Genomic DNA, 19,092 nt, shown 5'->3' on the forward strand with positions numbered 1-19,092 from the left:
GTTCCGCAATCCTTCTGTATACATAGTGAAAACAAAAATTAAAGATCGCTTGTGTGTAGTAGTACCAAAGGACGCAAAAACACGGAGGTCCTGTAGCAGGCATCCACCTGCCGACAATAACTGTACAGCATGGTAGTATGGTATATTGCCAATTTTTTAATTTACTGTGAATGTTGTGTAATGTCAGTCAACATACAATGCTATGAATCATACCTAGATTACAGTAAACATGTGATATGCTATTGACACAAATACATGAGAAGATAGAATATATGAATGAAGGATAAAAAAAATAGAAAAATAAAGTGGTACTTTATATTTTTCTCTTTTTTATCCTTCATTCACATATTCTGTCTTCTCATCTGTGTCTTGTCACTGTCATTCTGTCTGTGCTGTGGAAGTTTTTGTCACCAAGACAAATTCCTTGTATGTGTGAACATACTTGGCAATAAAGCTCATTATGATTCTGATTTTAGCTGGGTTTCTATACATAGAATTGCTGTTTTCACTGACTTGTTGGCATATTATGGACTCTGTTGGCACGGTGGCACAGCAGGTAGTGCTGGTGCTTCACAGCTCCATGGCTGAGTTTGGACATGGGTTTTAACCCAGCTCAGTTTACATGGTCTCTCCATTTTCGTGTAGGTTTTTTCTAAGTGCTCTGGTTGCTTCCCACAGTCCAAAGATAAGTGCCATGTGATTTGCCCAGAGTGTGTGTCCTGCGATGGTGTCCTGTCCAGGTTGTACCCTGTGCCATGAGCGGTGAAGCAGATTTGCTTGGAGAGGCGTTTGCATGACTTACATGTGCTTTGCCATCTAAACAGAGAACAGTATACTGCACGGGTGGACACGGGACCCATTGGTAGCCTCGTCTGGCCTAAGGGCGAAAGAGAGTATTGGGCGGCGATCAAAAGAAGTAAAGATGGAGACACTCAATGTGGACCTTGTGAAGATGAGAAGCTGACAAAGCCGAGCAGCAAAGATATGTAAGGCATTCTGGCTGAATGACCTATAGAGCAGTTGTCTCCTCGGGTTGGACATGTTAGCTGTAGTCACAAGAGCGGTGGAGGTGGAAGGCCACATGGTGCCAGTGACCACATAGAGAATATGTAGGTCATCTTCAGTGAATGAAAGCAGAGTGATGGAGGCCATCACCATGGATGGCTGTTTTCTGCCTGAATGCAGCAGCACTGGAAGAGGTGTGCTGGCTGATCATGAGAGAGCTGAGCAAGAAAGAAGGGACTCGGGTGCGAGACTTATTAGCACCATATTGTCACCACCAGCAAGCTGGAGATTGGTGACACCACCTTGGTTCAGCATGATATAATTTCAAGTGATTCCAAGCCCATTTGTCAAAATGCCAAGCATTTTCCCTTGAATAAGCTCCAAGTAGCTATGCCAAAGATTCAGCTGAAGGCTTCTGTACGGGTTATTGAGCTTTCTGACAGCCCTTGGGTCTCTCCAGCCGCACTGAACTCTGAGAAGGATGGGTCCCTTCACCGTTGTGCATACTGACAGTGGCTCGGTGCCGTGATCCACAAGGATTCATACCCGCTCCAGTGAAGACAGATGAGGTATAAGACACAGTTCAGACTGAAAAGTCTGGTTTTTGAGTAGTGAAATCAAACTATTTTAAGATCTGACAGTTTCATTATTTTTAATGTAAATTATCTCATGACTCCCCGTCCTGGGTGTGTCCCCTCCCCCTCCAGCCTTACGCCCTGTGTTGCCAGGTAGGCTCCGGTTCCCCGCGACCCTGTATGGGACAAGTGTGTGTGTGTGTGTGTGTGTGTGTGTGTGTGTGTGTGTGTGTGTGTGTATCCCATGACTCTTATTCCTTACTTGCCTTCATTTGTTCATAATGTTCAGACTTCAAAGTTAATAAAGGTGCTATATGATGAGTATCAGTAGTCCAGGACACCTACACCACACGCTGCCTCAGAAGGATGATGCGCATCATGAAAGATCATAGTGACCCCGCACGAACACTTTTGTCTTCTCTGCCATCTGCAAAGCCGCTCAGGTCTATTCGAACCCGCACTGCTAGGTACGGGAACAGCTTTTACCCCACTGCTGTAAGAGTATACAACACTCACCAATGTGCCACCTTTTGTAACTAGACTTGGACTGTTCCCTCCAAGCACATTGGTAGATTACAGTGTCACTTTAATCATTCTCATGTTCTGAGTTCTCTGGCTGTCTACTGTTATTTATTGTTATTATTGTTACCGTTGTTTATTGGCATTACTCACTGTCATTGTTATTGTTTTGTTTTGTGCAGTATTTCTATTGTCTTTGTCCATAGTCTGTGGAGAAGCATTAAAGAAGAATTTCATGATACTTGTACACGGTTCTTGTACCTATGACAATAAACTTGAAACTTGATCTTAATTCTAAAGTGAAAGGTACTAAACCTAATGCACCAAGCACTAAAAATGGAACTAAAACATTCACATATTCTGGAGAACTTGGCAGCATGTCTGGAATGCAACTAAAATCAGTTAAGATGGCTCAAAGCAGCAGTGATTTTTCCTAATTTTCAGTCAGTTAAATCAATTTAAAAGTCTGTAACTATGACTAATAGACATTTTAGTATATTAGCCACTGTAGACTTGACCAAATATAAAAAGAATGACTAAATTAGCCATTGTTTGATGTAGTCTGACATATTTTTTTAAAAATGATCAAAATATTGCATGATGCAAATCTATCCAGAATGTATGAATTTAAAGAACATATAAAGTTTAATCTAATATAGAATGGTTGACCTTCACTGGAATAAATGATTCCTTATGATGCAGTCTGGATATTTACATAATCACAGAATGAATTAGAACACATTACAAAAACTGGATTAGTGTCACTACAGCATGACCTAATTTTGAAAGCCTTCTTTACACTGGAAAATAATTGCCTTTAAAAAAAAAAAAAATGTATGTATTTGCCATAATATTTGTCATCCAAATTCACTCGAGTAAAAGCTGTCCTACAAGGTCACAAAATTTTGCATGAACCCTTTTGAATTTTCGGAGGACCATGCAATGTACTGAGTAGCTTGGCTCAGAAAGCTCATTGATCTACCCATTCATGCAGAAAAGGACTTCTGTTCAAAAAGAGCTATGAAGACACAATAACCATTCATGTATTGGCAGTCTATGTTGCAAAATATTGGCCTTACAAGAAACTTCTTTGTTCAGCTTGTGAATGGGCCTTAATAGTGGTAGTGCAGCGGTTCGTGCTGCTGCCTTTGGACAGAAATGTTGCAGGTTTGAATACCACCTCTGGCTGTAGTTCCCTTCACTGATTTACTTCCTAAATTGCTTTAGTAAAACTACCCAGCTATATAAAACAGATTAGTAAGTTTACAATTATTTGCCAATAAACAACTGTAAAAACAATTTTGCTCTGTAAGTCTCATTGGAGAAACTGTCAGCAAAACGAATACAGTGGAAATGTAAACAGTCCTGCAGCGAACACACAACATGTGTTACACAGGCTTTTTGCTGACCATCTACAGATCAGTTATCTACATATTGAACCAACAACCTTCACAGCACCTGACCCATATTTCACACAGATTTCTGCTGAATTATCCCAGAGAGTAGAACAAAGGTCAGGGTGCAGTGGGACTGCAAGGAATGGATTTAACAGAGCTTGACACTCTACTGGGATCGCTGTACACATGATTACCAACTGGAAAAGAGATGTGAATGCCCAGGTATTTCTAGCCAGAATATGTATTTGGTGGCATGGCATTGGCCTTTTTTTTTTTACCAAGTTTATATTTTTATACTTGTACTAACTAAGGATTAATAATAATAATACATAGGATCAATAGGATATAATGGGATCAATAATATAAATTTTTTGTAGCATTCGGCACGCACAGAATATCAATGCAGAAGGGAAGGAAAAGATAAGAGACACTGAACTCAAATAAAAATTATGTGCAAATGGCACAAAGGTCAAGTTGATGATCTCAGCCAGAAGATTCTGATTTTGTTAATTTATATATTATATATATATATATATAAGTATGGAGGCGCAACTGAGAGAAATTTCCCTGCTCAAGGATACTGTAGGAGTAGATAAGTGGGGAAAATCGAACCAGCAACGTTCAGGTTATGCGTGCAGGTCCTGAACTGCTGACCCACGTAATATACTGCAATTGAAACCTATCGACATATGGACACATATTACTGACAGCGCACTCGGGAATGCGACAACCGCTTACAAGTGACGTCATCGCGTTTATGGCCGTCGAACACGCTCTCCGCAACGTGTCGATGACGTCACCACGCCAACAGGCGTCCGAGAACATTGGGGGGAAGGAGGGAGGGGGGCTTGTGAGAGTCGGGTCTGAGGCACGAAGATGGGATTACGGAGAGGCATGTCCGACGCGCGAGACAAATGAATTGTTTTGGTCTTGTCCCGACGCCGAGGCGACTCCGCGCCCTGTATGAGGAGCTGCAGTGAGAGCGGGTGGAACTCGGCCAGGTAGCGAGGCTAGAGAAAGGCAGGAGGAGGCTGAGGAGAAGGAGGACAACATGGCGGCCGTGGAGCTCGAATGGATCCCGGAGACGCTGTACAACACCGCTATATCAGCCGTGGTGGACAATTACAGCCGCTCACGACGGGACATCCGCTCGCTGCCCGAAAACATACAGTTCGACGTGTACTACAAGGTAAAGAAGCTACGGTGGAGGCTGTTTTGTGAAGCCAGCCTGGGTCCGGGTCCGGACCGGTGTGTCCGTCACCGACCGTCCCGTCCGTTCGTTCGCCTCGCGTCTGTCGTCGGCCGCGCTCGGCTCCGTCGTGACAGTTTGAAAGGCTGCTCTGTGTCTCCCTTCTCCGAACCGTAACCGCTCGCTCGTGGTTTTTGTCAGGAAATAATAAGACTCCGAAATCTTAATTCTCCAATCGTCTCCGCCACTAATGAAATCCACATGGTTTCCAGATGTTTCCCCGGTTGGTTCCTGCCTGCCGAGCCCATCCCCCCCGTCGTCATTTTTTTTTACCTTGTTTTCACACACACATGTGATGATGATGATCATCATCATCATGTACGCGAAAAATTAAGCAAACGAAGTTGGTGGAATTTGGAGCGATTGCTAAAGTTATGAGGGTTAATTATTAAGGGTAAAATAAATAACATGTTATGTAAATGATAATTCAAAATGCCTTAACACTGCAAGCCTGAAGTCGCTTAGCTTCAGCTAATAAAATGTCAGTGTTATGTAATTATCGCAACACACACATACATTAATAATTGTGTCATTGTGTTTTCCTTCTTGTTCTTGTCACCTTTATTCCCTGTGTGAGTGGGGAGATCTCACAAATCCAGAACTTCAAGAGGAAACAACAATATTCTTGGATGTAAATGCTCACCTCAGTTTTATTAAAGGAGTAAAATTGAGTTGTTCTACAGTTGCCCGTTTACTCCCCTGCCTTTTCATCATCATGTGTCAGTTTAACTGGGATTTTGTTGCTTTTAATTATTGTTAGTGTTCACCGTAAATCTATGCAAAAATAATTTTCAAAATATTGTTCAATAACACTTCTGTTGTTGTAGATTACTTGATATTTGTGGAACAGCACATTTTTCACACTTTGCTTTTCTCAGCTCTCTTGTCCTCATGTGTTTCTGAAATGAGATATTTTGTCTCGCTGTTCACTTTCTACTAGCTGATAAAAGCCCTTCCGTGCTCATAGGAGACCCGTGTTCCTAAGCTTGCTCCTGCTGTCGAACCCGGGACGGTGCTGAATGAGGGGCTTCCAGCTCAGTGGGTTGGATCAGATGCTCGGTGTCAGCAGTTTGCATTGTTTGGGTTTTCAGTGTGAGCTGCGGCTGAAGCTCCATCAGTCACAAATCCATAACCAGCTTTTAATTTTTCATCCAATGTGTTATGTAATGAAAACAAAATTTACACAGAGACGATCATTGATGTACATCATGACACACAGGAGAGAAAAGTAGTCGTGTATTCTTATTATAAGTTTTAAATTTCATTTTACTTTATTACTTTTATCCATCAAAAGTGACTCTCTGCTGAGTTTTTTTTTTTTTTTTTTTTTTTTACTGTAGGAGTTTACTGGAACAAAAAACTGGTCTGTATCATTGATCAAGGGTATCACAAGGGTAGTTTACATTCTTTATTGCATCTTTGGGTTGTAAGGCGACAGCTCTCAACTTTTTTTTTTAACATTACCTAGTGTTATTGAAATGAGTTGCTTAAAGTGAACTTAATGTTTTTCTTGGTATGTATTGTGTAAGCAGCATAGTGATGCTTTTAAGAACAAGTTAAAAACTGGTCTGTTTGCCCTAGAACATCGCTCTTTTCCACTCCCCCAAAAACATAAACGACTCATGGCCAAGTTGAAGATGTTAGTGTTGCAAGCTGACCTTCCACGATAGGTGTTGCTGAAACATGTAAAATTTAGCCTGTGTGGGTGTACACCGGACCCATTTCTACCCTTCTATGAAATTGGAAGTACACTTCTTCATTTAAAAGAAAATCAGTTTTGTAAAATGTCAGTCTGGTGACCGCAACAGCAGAGTGAAGCTGTTTTGTCTGATATACAGATAATATACTGAAAATGATAGAATTTGTGTTGTGGAATGCTGCCATTCCAGCTGACTCTGAAGCACAGATGCATTATGTATCTTTAACATTTGCCTAATGTAGCATGTGTATCATTTGTGTGTGCCTTTTCCTATATCCTTGTATGAGGGCAGTGTCTGATATTTTTGCTCCTTTTTGTGCAATGTTCTGTTTTCTAGTTGTACCAACAAGGCAGGCTATGCCAGCTTGGAGGGGAGTTCTGTGAGCTGGAGGTCTTCGCAAAGGTTCTCCGGGCTTCTGACAAAAGGTAATGAAGACTGGAGAGCTCTTAACTGACCTGTTCGTTAGCATATATGGTGGCTGCATGTACTGATGACCTCAGTCACTATATGCTGATAGTGCAGCTTTTCTTCCTGCACATCTTTTACTATGTTATGCTCTGTTTTTTGTTCTTACTGGTTAATCAAGTAACTGGAGTAATATGTTGGTCTGATGCTAAGATCATTTTCTGCATGTAACTAGACATGTGTAACATTAAAGAACTAGGTGAACCGCAGAAGATGAGTAACAAGCTTTTGAGTTGGACATATAGCAGTTAATTCACACTGGCTTCCCTTGTGTTCACAGGCATCTGCTTCACCACTGTTTCCAGGCTTTAATGGATCATGGCGTGAAGGTGGCCTCTGTCCTTGCCAACTCCTTCAGCCGCAGGTGTTCCTACATTGCGGAATCTGATGCTCATGTCAAAGAAAAGGCCATTCAGTTTGGTTTTGTTTTAGGTGAGTGCCTTTTAGGAACACCAAATGCTGATCTGTAGCGAGCAGCCCTCTTGGGATGTGCATCCGTGTTATCCTCAAGTGCAGAGTTTCATGGTGTGGATGTTATTCCCAGTGGGGCTTCCAGTGAGCCTTTCTCCCTGTCCTTTAGGTGGTTTCCTCTCAGATGCAGGTTGGTATGGAGATGCAGAGAAAGTGTTCCTCTCATGTCTGCAGCTGTGTACGCTGCATGATGAAGTCTTGCACTGGTATCGTGCTGTGGAATGCTGTGTGAGGTGAGGTACTGGCCCGACTCGAGGTCTTGGCCCATAACAGTGCTTCTCCTTTTGCTTGATAAGGGCCTTGTTAGTAGTGGATTATTAAATAATCAGTAATTAGGTGGCACAGCGGTTAAGAATTTGGAGTTGTGATCAGTAGTAGGTTCAAATTATTACATATTTCTATACCAACTCATTCACAAAGCTTTTGTAAATATGCATATCTGTGTATGTGTACATTGTTTACTTGTAGATCTGAGATTGGTCAAGACAATAACTAATTCTAATTTTTCGTCAGTTTAACAAATTTTAATAATCAATTCAAATATTTATTTAACTTCCTAAAGCTGGTTTCCGTCTTCAGAGAGTACTGTTGGTTTTCTTCACAATGCGTCTCTCCCTGGTTGTTAGGTTGCTCCATGTCCGTAATGGCAACTGCAAATACCACCTAGGAGAAGAAACCTTCAAGCTGGCGCAGTCTTACATGGATAAACTGGCCAAACATGGCCACCAGGCAAACAAGGCAGCTCTCTATGGGGAGCTCTGTGCCCTGCTTTTTGCCAAGAGTCACTATGATGAGGTAGCCTAGTGTGCTGGGTCCTGATCTGAACACTTGCTTTTCAAATAAATCTCACCTTCCACTTGTGATTTGTATTTGTGTTGACACCTTTCTTGTTTCTGTGATCTAGGCCTACAGGTGGTGTATAGAGGCCATGCGGGAGATTACAGTGGGCTTGCCAGTCAAGGTGGTCGTAGATGTCCTCAGACAAGCTTCAAAGGTAATTTATAGTAATGAGAGATCACCGTCTGGACGATAGTGTTAGAGGTTAAGCATTCGGTGAAGACATGTCCTTGTGCTCATTAGGATGTCTTAGAATACTTTTGATGTTGCATCATATTCATTTGCTTGTTGAGAGTTAGCATTGAGCCTTGTGATTTTGGAGATCCCCTTACAAAAGAAAGCAAAACTGCTCTAGTCTAATCCAAATGAATTTGGTATGATCTTGATTGATAAAGAAGATATTTACAAATTGTAATTTTTAGACTGAGGTGTGCAATGGAAAAGCTGTTCTGTTTTCATATGTTCATGTATCTGCAGAGAGCTGGGTATAGTATTTGCAAAACCATTATTGATATTCTCTAATAGAATAGACCTTTTTACCAGCAATTATGATCTAAGGAATTGCACTTCTGTGAAGTTTTAACTTTGTCTGTACTTCATGTTGCTGGGACATACAAACCCATGGGAAGATAACTGCTGTTTTGCCAAATAAGTCATTGACCTTGCATTTAATCTGTGCCAAGTTAATGACTGAATTTGCAGTGGCTTGCTGACTTGGAAGTTGCCTGTGACCTGCTTTGCCTTGGAAGATAGTTATAGTCAAAATTAAGAATGGAGAAAATAGCATAGATTTTAGTAGAACCCTTTTTTGCCTTTGATCAGCTTTGTGTATGTAACTAGGTCTTTTGTGGACAGGCTTGACTTTGAACAATACCTCATAAATGGGGCGTAACATCTGTTCCATTATTCCTGCAGGCCTGTGTTGTAAAACGGGAGTTCAGGAAAGCTGAACAGCTGATAAAACATGCAGTATTTTTGGCACGGTAAGATTATGTTCCATTTGGTATTGATTTTAATAACATGTCCCACATGTACTACAATTACTGCTTGCCCAGGTTTGCTGTGCTGATTCAGTGCATTTTGTTTTCTAGGGAGCATTTTGGGCACAAACACCCAAAATATTCAGACACACTGCTAGATTATGGGTTTTACCTGCTAAATGTGGATAACATCTGTCAGTCTGTTGCAATTTATCAGGTGAGTCTTACTGATATGTCAAGTGTGGCATTACACAGTTCTGAAAGAATGTGTTAGGTCAGTTGCTTCTGTATTAAAGCTGTACAACTGATTTTTGCCCCTGAAATTTTCAGACAGCTCTAGATATTCGGCAGTCGGTGTTTGGAGGGAAGAACATCCATGTTGCAACAGCCCATGAAGATCTAGCATACTCTTCCTATGTGCACCAGTATAGTTCTGGCAAATTTGACAATGCACTGTGAGTACCATTTTCTGCTATGAGATGTTTTAATCAAGTCCATATTGAAAGGGCTGTTTTTTTTCCCCCTGGCTGTAATTTACATTTTTGTTGTGTTGTATTCAATGGCCCTCTGGGGGGCATTGTCTCAGTGAGCACAGATGCCTGCATTACATTTTTTTTTCCATTTAGAATATCATTGGAGCTTTAAATTGCTTACCTAAGTTGTCTAGGTTAAAAAAATGAAGAAATAAAACAAAGTTAAACACAACATATGATTGTGTCTTTCCTTTTTTCTGCCACAGGATAGTTTTAGGTCATATTATTTTCAACAACAGTACCAGATGTTTGATAGATTTTTCTGAAAGACTCCTGTGGTTAGCTTGTGTTTTCTGTTTTTTGGGTCACAGAATTTTTATTTTAACTGATGTTGGCATGAACCAACCGGTATTTTTTGCATGTCTCAGATTCCATGCAGAACGTGCCATAGACATCATCACTCACATCCTGCCTGAGGACCATCTGCTCTTGGCTTCCTCCAAAAGGGTAAAAGGTAAGGCCTCGCTGTCAGTTTCTCTAGTTACAAACTTGGTTACAACATAGGTAACTGTCTAAAAACTAAAGCCACAACAGTATGCCTCTTCAGATGCATTATGGTCTTTCTGAAGTTTTTCCTTTACTGCTGTCCCTGGCAGCATGCCAGAGCCTGTTCTGGAAGCGGATGCTGTCTGAAGCTGCATAGACAGGCTTATGTGATGTGGGGTACCTTGTGGCCAGAAGCGGAGTTGACTTTATGTTGCTCGCCTCCTTCAGCCCTGATCCTGGAAGAAATTGCCATCGACTGCCATAACAAGGAGACGGAGGAGCGACTGCTGCAGGAAGCACATGACCTTCATCTCTCTTCCCTCCAGCTGGCCAAGAAGGCCTTTGGGGAGTTCAATGTACAGACAGCCAAACACTATGGCAACCTGGGCCGTCTTTACCAGTCCATGCGGAAGTTCAAGGTTAGAATCCTCTTACTGTCTCAGAATGCTGCTTTACTATGTGCTGTAACCTTTTTCATATTGTGGGTGCAGAACACATTCAAACCATAGACACCATTAATGAAGATCCAGAATGAGCTCAGACTTGCTCTTGCTTCTTAGACATCTTAATAATGGATTTTTGTCCTGTCTTTAATGGGTGTTTGTTAGGAGGCAGAGGAGATGCACGTGAAGGCTATCCAGATTAAGGAGCAGCTGCTGGGTCAGGAAGACTACGAAGTTGCGTTGTCTGTGGGGCACCTGGCATCACTCTACAATTATGACATGAACCAGTACGATGATGCTGAGAAGCTCTATCTACGCTCCATTGCTATCGGTAAAGGGAGCCCCTTGCTCTGATTCATTGCTGACCATTTTGTGTTTCCTGCTGTAATTCTCTGCTGTCCACCTGTTTTCACTCAGGCAAGAAGCTCTTTGGGGAGGGTTACAGTGGTTTGGAATATGACTACAGGGGCCTGATTAAGCTCTACAACTCAGTGGGCAACTTTGAGAAGGTATTTGAGTACCACAACATTCTCTCCAACTGGAACCGGCTGCGGGACCGGCAGTTTGCAGTAGCAGATGCCCTGGAGGACGTGAGCAGCAGCCCACAGGCGACGCAAGAGGTGGTCCAGGCCTTCCTGCTGTCACAGAATCATGTGGCCGGCCGCCCCTGCCTTGGATAACATGTGCTGCACGGACATTTGTGCGCGCACACACACACACACAAACATGCACACACGCGCACACACACACCTGCCTCACTCAGACCTCTTGAACTGGAACTGAGCTAATGAGGCAGGATCAGGGGAGCCTCACTCTCACCAGCAGCTGCTTAGTTTTGGCCATGCCCCTCCTACCAGACTCTGGAGTTTCAAACACAGATGGAGGTGCTGCAGAGAGAGATCTCATGTGCTTCTGCGTCACTTTCTTAATTCTGTTTCTGCTTGTCTCACAACCAGCTTCTGTGAGGAAAAGACACAAAAATAGAAACTAAACTAATCTTAGCCTGACAGAGTGTTGTGATCCTTCACTGAAATCAACAACCTGTTGTTTATTGTTTTGGTTAATTTTTTTGCCCCGTTTGTCACAGGAATGCACTGTCTCAATTCCCACGCCATTGCTTGCTCACATTGGGGAGTTATGTACGGTAGGAAGAGAGGAGCGCCACTTCAAGCACTGCTCTGGCCAGGCGGTCAGCCACAGGAAGTGGGCAGAGGGGTGGAGCTTGTGGACATTTTCCCATGACTTGCTTCCCTGTAGTAGGGGAAAAGTACAAAAAAAAAATACCAAGAAACCTTACATCAGCATAATACATGACATTGCATGTTTTTGAGGAGTGTTACAGATCACTGGTAAACCACTAAAAAATACAGGCTTGCTCATGAGTTTCATTTAGGGCTGTAACTTTGAGGATCCTTCAGAAGCTTTGAAAAATCTTAAATTGGACCAGTAGAAAAAGTAAGTAAATTGGACCAATTTATTTTGTGACAGGTGGATACTTCGGACCACAGGCTTTCAGTACCAGTTGAAAAGCTCTTTACTATTTATGTGAGCTTATTGTTACTAGGGTTGTACAGAGGAAGTGAATGATGTATAAATACACTTAAGCTACACAAATGGCCAATGCACACATTTAAATCAATTTAAAATTTGGATTTTAAGTTTGCCAGTTGCTGCCTCTGACAGAGTGCAGATACTGGTAAGGCAGCGGCTCAAACGGGGTGTGTCTTGGAGGAACAATATTGTCACTACGGTCTGATCAGGAGCTCTGCCCAGTCCAGCCATGAGCGTTGTCATTGGTGCGCCTCCTGTTCTACTGATGTTGCTAAATGGGGTGAGGCAAAACTGCTCTTGCCTGGTGTGTGTGCTTGTGAGAATGTGTGTCTTCTGGTGTCAGAGTGAATTTGAGATGAGGCCTATTAATCCTTCCTTAGTGTCCGGAGGTCCAACCTGCATCCCTTATGGATTGTACAGCAATAGCCACAGTAACATTAGAGGTCCCTGGACTTACTGCAGACATAATTTATCACTTACCCATTTAGGCATTTTCATGTTGTGTTTTTTTTTTTTTTTTTTCCCCCCCCCTTTCCTTCTTCAAAGGATTGATGTGAAAAAATTGCCTGTTTTTGAAAAGCTAGGGGACACACTTCTAAGAACTTTATTTCAGATATACAGTATAGCTATGAACAGTCAAAATAGATTGCCCCACTGTTAATCTGTTTGCCCTTCCAGCGTTTGTACTGTTTAGATCGATCGCCAGCGCTAACTCAACGCCCCAGTGTAGTGAAGCATCATGTCGTCTTTGTCATAATAGAAGATGAGCTTTGTGCCATCTTCAGTGCGACAAGAATGAATTGTTTCTGTAACACTGACAAATCTTTTGGATTTGAGTTGTGTTATACTGCTCCTGTCTCACCATGTGTGATGTCAGGTCCAGCTCTGGCTGAAGTCCAAGCCTTAGCCTTAAAGGACATTCAGCCTTTGGTGCTCTGGTTCTGCATACTTCTACACCACCGTTTAAACCCTCCTGGCCACAAAATGGGCCATTTTCACGCAGCAGGGCGCCAGCTCAAGACAACCCTATTCGCCTTAGCTGCTGCTGGCAAACACTGCCCAAGGCTGTTGGAACACCTATGAGGAGTTTTTCTTGTCTGAGGGAGAGGGTTGAAAACTGAGCTTTTTGCTTCCTGACGCCAGCAGTACGGATGGCCAACGCACGGCTCCTCCGCCCTTGCAAATAAAGCTGATCTCTGCGATAGTTCCAGTGCTTTGCTGTTTCTTTGGCTATCGGCCAGGACTTGATGTTGAGACTTTAAACTTGTCCAGAAAAATCAGAGGTCACATTTCAGTAGAGATGCCACAAGAATCAGAACTGTTTACCTGTTTATTTGCAGCCATGTTCGAACACTATATAAGCAGAACTTCCTGAGCCACTATGTAAATGACTCCTAGTAGACTGGACCTTGAAGGCCAATTGTTCCCAAGCGCAGCGCTCCTCTGATAGGAGGCCTGCTGGAAAACCCGATGCGTTTACATTTTGCTTTAAAGCTCGTTTCCACTTGAACTATTTATTACAATGTGAGTAATGTTACTTTGAATGGTCTCCAGTGAATGTTGCTTTAAGGGCTCATGTCTGTTTACCTCAAGTGGTATTTTCTCAGATGTTGTATTTAGCTGAAAGTTTGGTGGAGTCCTGTTGTGCCCACACGTATCACGTGGGGCTGTAGAGATTGTTCTTATGACCACGTTTGCAAATACAGCTTGGAGAGAGGTGGCAAAGGCCAGCTGACATCCAGCTTGTGCTGGACCCAGAGAAAACATCTTTGGCACTTTTTTTTTTTTAAAATCGTGATCACTGAAATTTTGTTTGTATTGCGTTGCGCAGAGTGGCTGTTAATTTGATCTCTCAGCAAAGCTTTATTATAGAGTTCCAGTGATGCTGTAATTTGTTTTAGTGTAATCTTCAGTAGGTGTGGTGAGGAGTCTAGTTATGCCTTGACCTAGGAGAGATGAACTTGCATTGTGTTGTATGTGAACAGGAGTGGGACAGCTTGGTGCGGAAGCTGCAACTCTTGCTCTCCCTCCCCTCCCAAATTTTATCTTTGTGAATTAAGATTGTCGTTCACTCATACAAAAAAATGTAGCTAATATTAGATATCAGTGGGTTTCAAATTAAAAGCATCTATGAAATGAAATTGTGGAACAGCTTAATGGAAAGAGCCCCACATTCTGTTCATAATCTAATGTATGACCTCATGATAGCAATGAGGGCAGTTACTTTGTGCCTCTTTTTTTTTTTTTTTTTTTTTTAATAGAACGCATGCGCTCACACCTGCGATAGTAATGCATCGCACAAAACAGAAGCTTCCAGTTTGAACTTAGGATGCAGTCACTTGGAATGGCAGTGGGATGTGTGTTTGCAGCAGGCAGGGTCTGCAGGCTGGTCCAGCTGCTGTAGACAGGAGCAGGTTCGATCTGTGGTGACACACGCACGCTCGCACTACAGACTGCAACCGGCTCCTGTATCGGTGCAGAGTGGCCTTACGGATAGTTTCCAAATGCACATGTGTCTTCACTACATCTTCAAGCTTACTGTGCGGGAGCATGATTTCACACTGCCGATTTCCCCTTGTATTACTCTTTCTTCATTGTTTTTGTCTTTGGCATTTTACATGTACTTTTGCTGCACTGTTGAAGTCAAAAAGAAAGGAAGGAGGGTCCATTATCGTCATACCACATGTTAAAGTACTGCATATATACTATATGAAGTGAGAACACTGCTTGAAATTACAGATTTGATTCCGTCATAATACTATTTTTGTATTTTTCATGAACACTTCAGCATTGAGGATGAAGACCCGTTTCAAGCTTCAGGAGCAGGTCGTGTTAAACTGTTGAACCCATGAGTCTCCGCTGTCAGACTGCGATCTGTAGTGCTGCCTCAAGCTTGCGTGTAGATAGACCTCGCTACCTTTCCAGTGAGGCTTCCTTCGTTTTCTGTGTACAGATGAATCACACACAGCTGCAGACTGACTGAGTACATTATGGTCTGCAAAGCCCAACATCGTGTAACCATTAAATCATATAAAAGGTGTTTGTATCCAACATTGTGAATTTCTGTAACTACTGCTTAAAGAAGAAAAAAAAAACAAATATAGAGTGTTGACTTTGTTTCTTGCCTTTTTCTTGGACTCTTGGACACTTTTGGTCCTCCTGGAAAGACATGCACTGCAGTAATTTCACTTTGCTGATTTATAAAAAGTAAATGTCTCCATGACTCAGAAAGTCATAATATGGGGGAAGAAAAGGTGCTTCTGCATCACTGGTTACTTAGAATTTATATTCACTCAAAGCTAAATGGGAATCATCTTGGTTGGTTGCAGTTAGGTTATGTTTTGAATTACGAAATTGTTGTAATTGATGCTAACTGTGTATTAAGTGGATATCCCTACGATATTCCAGGTTATAGGGTTAGGAGTTAAAAAGTGGTAGGGGGTGCGGTGGCGCAGTGGGTTGGACCACAGTCCTGCTCTCCAGTGGGTCTGGGGTTCAAGTCCCGCTTGGGGTGCCTTGCGACGGACTGGCGTCCCGTCCTGGGTGTGTCCCTTCCCCCTCCGGCCTAACGCCCTGTGTTGCCGGGTAGGCTCCGGTTCCCCGTGACCCTGTATGGGACAAGCGGTTCTGAAAATGTGTGTGTGAGTTAAAAAGTGCTGGTTCTCCAGCTGTTCCACTGGATGCAAAAATTTTTTAAAAAAATCAAGTTGATATCTTTGTTTATAACAATACAAAAATTATTCTTAAATTAATATATCAATACATGTATACTGTATTGACCCTTTACTTTGACACTGTTGTGATGCTATATACATACAAAGCAATATTTGGTAAAATAATATTTTTACTTCTAGAGTGCTGCTTCCTAAACTACAAAGTTTCATTTATAAACAAAATATAAACTTTTGCTTTAGTAACAAGTGTGCAATTTGGAAATGTTACTAATTCTTTGTGAGTGTTTTATATTACATTTGAAATGTTTGTTTGGTTTTTGAAAGCATCAGCATGGCTTGTCCATCAGTCTGACTTAAGTTTTCAGGTCAGGAATCCATCCTGCTTCCCTCCCTGTGGGTTATAAGAGTGTCACTTGCTGACCTTCATCCCAAGTGTCCTCCTCGCTGTCCGCTTCTCCTCTTCCCGTGGTTGCTCCGTTTCCTCTCTGACGAGCATCTGGATGTGAGTCCGAACACACCACAGCTGGGGGAGGCAGAAGCAGGTCACTCAAGGTAGACACAGACCAGGGATGCAGGTCATGCAGTGCCTCATTTGCTGATTTTGGGTCCAGTTTACAGGCTGGAACTTGCAATAATGCTCTGCAGAGTACAGTCCACCCTCACATAATGGGGTATCGTACAATGGAAAACCTCTGTGTGAGGCTAATTGAAATGTAGTTCCTTTTTTCATAGAACAAGTTTATTATTCAGTATGAGTTGTATCACTTCCAGAGCAAGTATTTCATTTTATTTTTATAGCATCTATTATTTCTTTCTTTCTGTAAAGACACATAGACACTATTTGTCCAAAATACAAACAATGTACTGTAGGTTTTTTTTTTTTTAATCACACTTGAGGGTCTCAACCAATAACAACCCTTGATTTAGGTAGATAAAGGTAATATCACAACTGAAATAGCAGATCCAATATTACTCATTCAGTGGCCACTTGTCTCTGAAGCGATGGCAATGTTCAACTACTTACAATTTACCCACTTATACAGCTTGGTAGTTTTTACTGGAGTAAGTCACGAACCTCTTAAAACTTGCATTGATTATGAATGAATTAAAATTCTGAAAGCTGTTATGTGAGGAACTGGCGTACTCAACATAAACACCAGAGCAAATCTGTACGCTGTGCGTGTTCACCAGCAAAATGACAGTTATGATGTGTGTAGTTGATTGTCTGCTGCTCTGTACTGGGCCCAGAGACACGGTTTGTGGGAACTTGCAGTCGACTGGTGCTGTGACCCATACCTCTACAGCTAGGCTCAGTACCCGCCCAGCAGTCAGCACCAGGATGCCGAGCACCTGCATCTAGGGCGGCACATGGGCGAGCTTCATAAACACGTCCTGCTGGTACGTATACAGCCACACGGGTAGAAAACGTGGAGCCCCCCGATCACCAGCACTCCAACGGGGGTCTTGAATCCTGCATGGAACCACAGATCATCAAGGGCACCGCTAAACATCCAAGGACTGTGTACCAAATGCAGCCAGTGGAAGCTGCATAACTGTGTCCTGAAACAGGGCGGTAAGCAGATTGCAAGTTCCCACCATTGACCATGACGACCTGCACCCAGCGGAGGCTTCCTGAAGAGACGCTTTTCTAGTGTTCACCTCGAGCACTGTGGTTGCACACAAACACACACCACTCGAGCGAGGACACCAGCCACCTCCACTGGAGGCAGAAAGACAGGTGGTCATTCCCTCCTCCTGCACCTGGTGCTTCTCAGCTGAGATGGGATTGTTTACAAATGAGTGAAAACATGCTGGTGATCACTGAGCAACCAGGAACGTGCCTTAAAAAGCGTGCCCCACAGCATGGCCCGACCGAGGTTGTCCACCACCACGTCCAACCAGGCTCCCAGTACTGAGATCTGCTTGAGTCGTGCCACAAAGCCGTCAGCACCTGGAACGCACAGAGCAGGTGTGACGTGAATGTGAAGAGCGGACGGCGAAAGCATGCACCCCAACGGCCACAGACCTGCCAACACGGAACGCATACCACGTGTCTGTTTAATACTTTTATGGTCTACTTTTTTTCTACCTAAATAAACATGTGGAAATATGGTGTAGGTACAATATCTAAGGGTTCCACATTCACCTTTTGGTTGAATTTTCAATTAATTTTCTTATGTTGCACATCTATACATTTCACACTGATGAATGATATAACTGTGAGCAGCACTGATTACAGATATGGACTTGCACCCTGAAGGCTGTTGGTTTGAGCCCCATTCCCCACTACTGCTATAATACCCTTGAGAAAGATTCTTACCCTGAATTACTGCACTATCTAAATATGTCAGACAGTATAAATACAAATCACCACCTAAGCAATTAAATAATTATTGTTATATACATTTCATTATACTATATATTTCTTTTGTTAGAGAATATGAGAAATAGAGCTAAATGTTCACAGAAAAGTAAAATTTTGCAACTATGGCTAATATATAACGTATACAGTGCTCGACTGTGTAAAGAACCTCTCCTTACAGTAGGGTAGACAGTATAGTACAGTATATTACCTATATTACTATCTAATAATATGCTTGTGACGTAAAAGGGGAGGAAACAGGACCCTAGGATCGGAAAGACCCGGATGTACCCTGCGGACGTTGAAGAGACAACGTCATTTAGCGCCACCACCTGGCCGGAAAATGTAACAACATTCAATAAAATGTATTTTTAACACCGTCATGGTTAACATTTTAAAAAGTGATATAAAATACGATATATATGAAATATCATCGTCCACTCTCTTTAAGAAATGGACAATTACTACGTTGAGAACTTTTCACGTTATTATCGAAGACATGATCGGCAGCACTACAGTGGCTTGTTTTTAAAACCTTTAAACGCTTATATTTGTACTCTTTATTATTTAAGAGCGAACACGTAATATACCCTGTTATCGTACACGACGACAAGAGGTTTTTGTGAGTGCACGTGACGACCAGCGCCGGCGCGAGCTCACTCCGAGGTTCTACGGTCACATTTGTTGTTGTACTTCACCCAGTGACCACTAGGGGGCGATAACGACCGCGCTATTTAAACGTTGCGAAGTACTGTACGTCTGTCAACGCGAAGGGTGGAACGATCCCCTTTCCTCCAAAATACATTAAAAAAACGAACAATTAAAAACTAAACTAGAATTTGTGC

General features: G+C 42.4%; 1 protein-coding gene across 1 annotated transcript; it reads left to right on the forward strand.

The window, feature by feature from the left end:
- Nucleotides 1-4,321: 4,321 nt before the first annotated feature.
- On the forward strand, nucleotides 4,322-11,661 carry appbp2 (amyloid beta precursor protein (cytoplasmic tail) binding protein 2). Its single transcript, XM_018748811.1, has 13 exons — nucleotides 4,322-4,685; nucleotides 6,782-6,870; nucleotides 7,191-7,342; nucleotides 7,491-7,614; nucleotides 8,008-8,176; nucleotides 8,286-8,375; nucleotides 9,134-9,201; nucleotides 9,310-9,415; nucleotides 9,529-9,653; nucleotides 10,100-10,185; nucleotides 10,446-10,636; nucleotides 10,826-10,991; nucleotides 11,078-11,661. Exons 1-13 carry the CDS (start codon nucleotides 4,548-4,550, stop codon nucleotides 11,338-11,340), a joined length of 1,767 nt encoding a protein of 588 aa, XP_018604327.1. The 5' UTR covers nucleotides 4,322-4,547; the 3' UTR covers nucleotides 11,341-11,661.
- The last annotated feature ends 7,431 nt before the right edge of the window (nucleotides 11,662-19,092 follow it).

This window comes from Scleropages formosus, chromosome 10 (assembly GCF_900964775.1).
Source record: "Scleropages formosus chromosome 10, fSclFor1.1, whole genome shotgun sequence".
Classification (NCBI taxonomy): Eukaryota; Metazoa; Chordata; class Actinopteri; order Osteoglossiformes; family Osteoglossidae; genus Scleropages; species Scleropages formosus.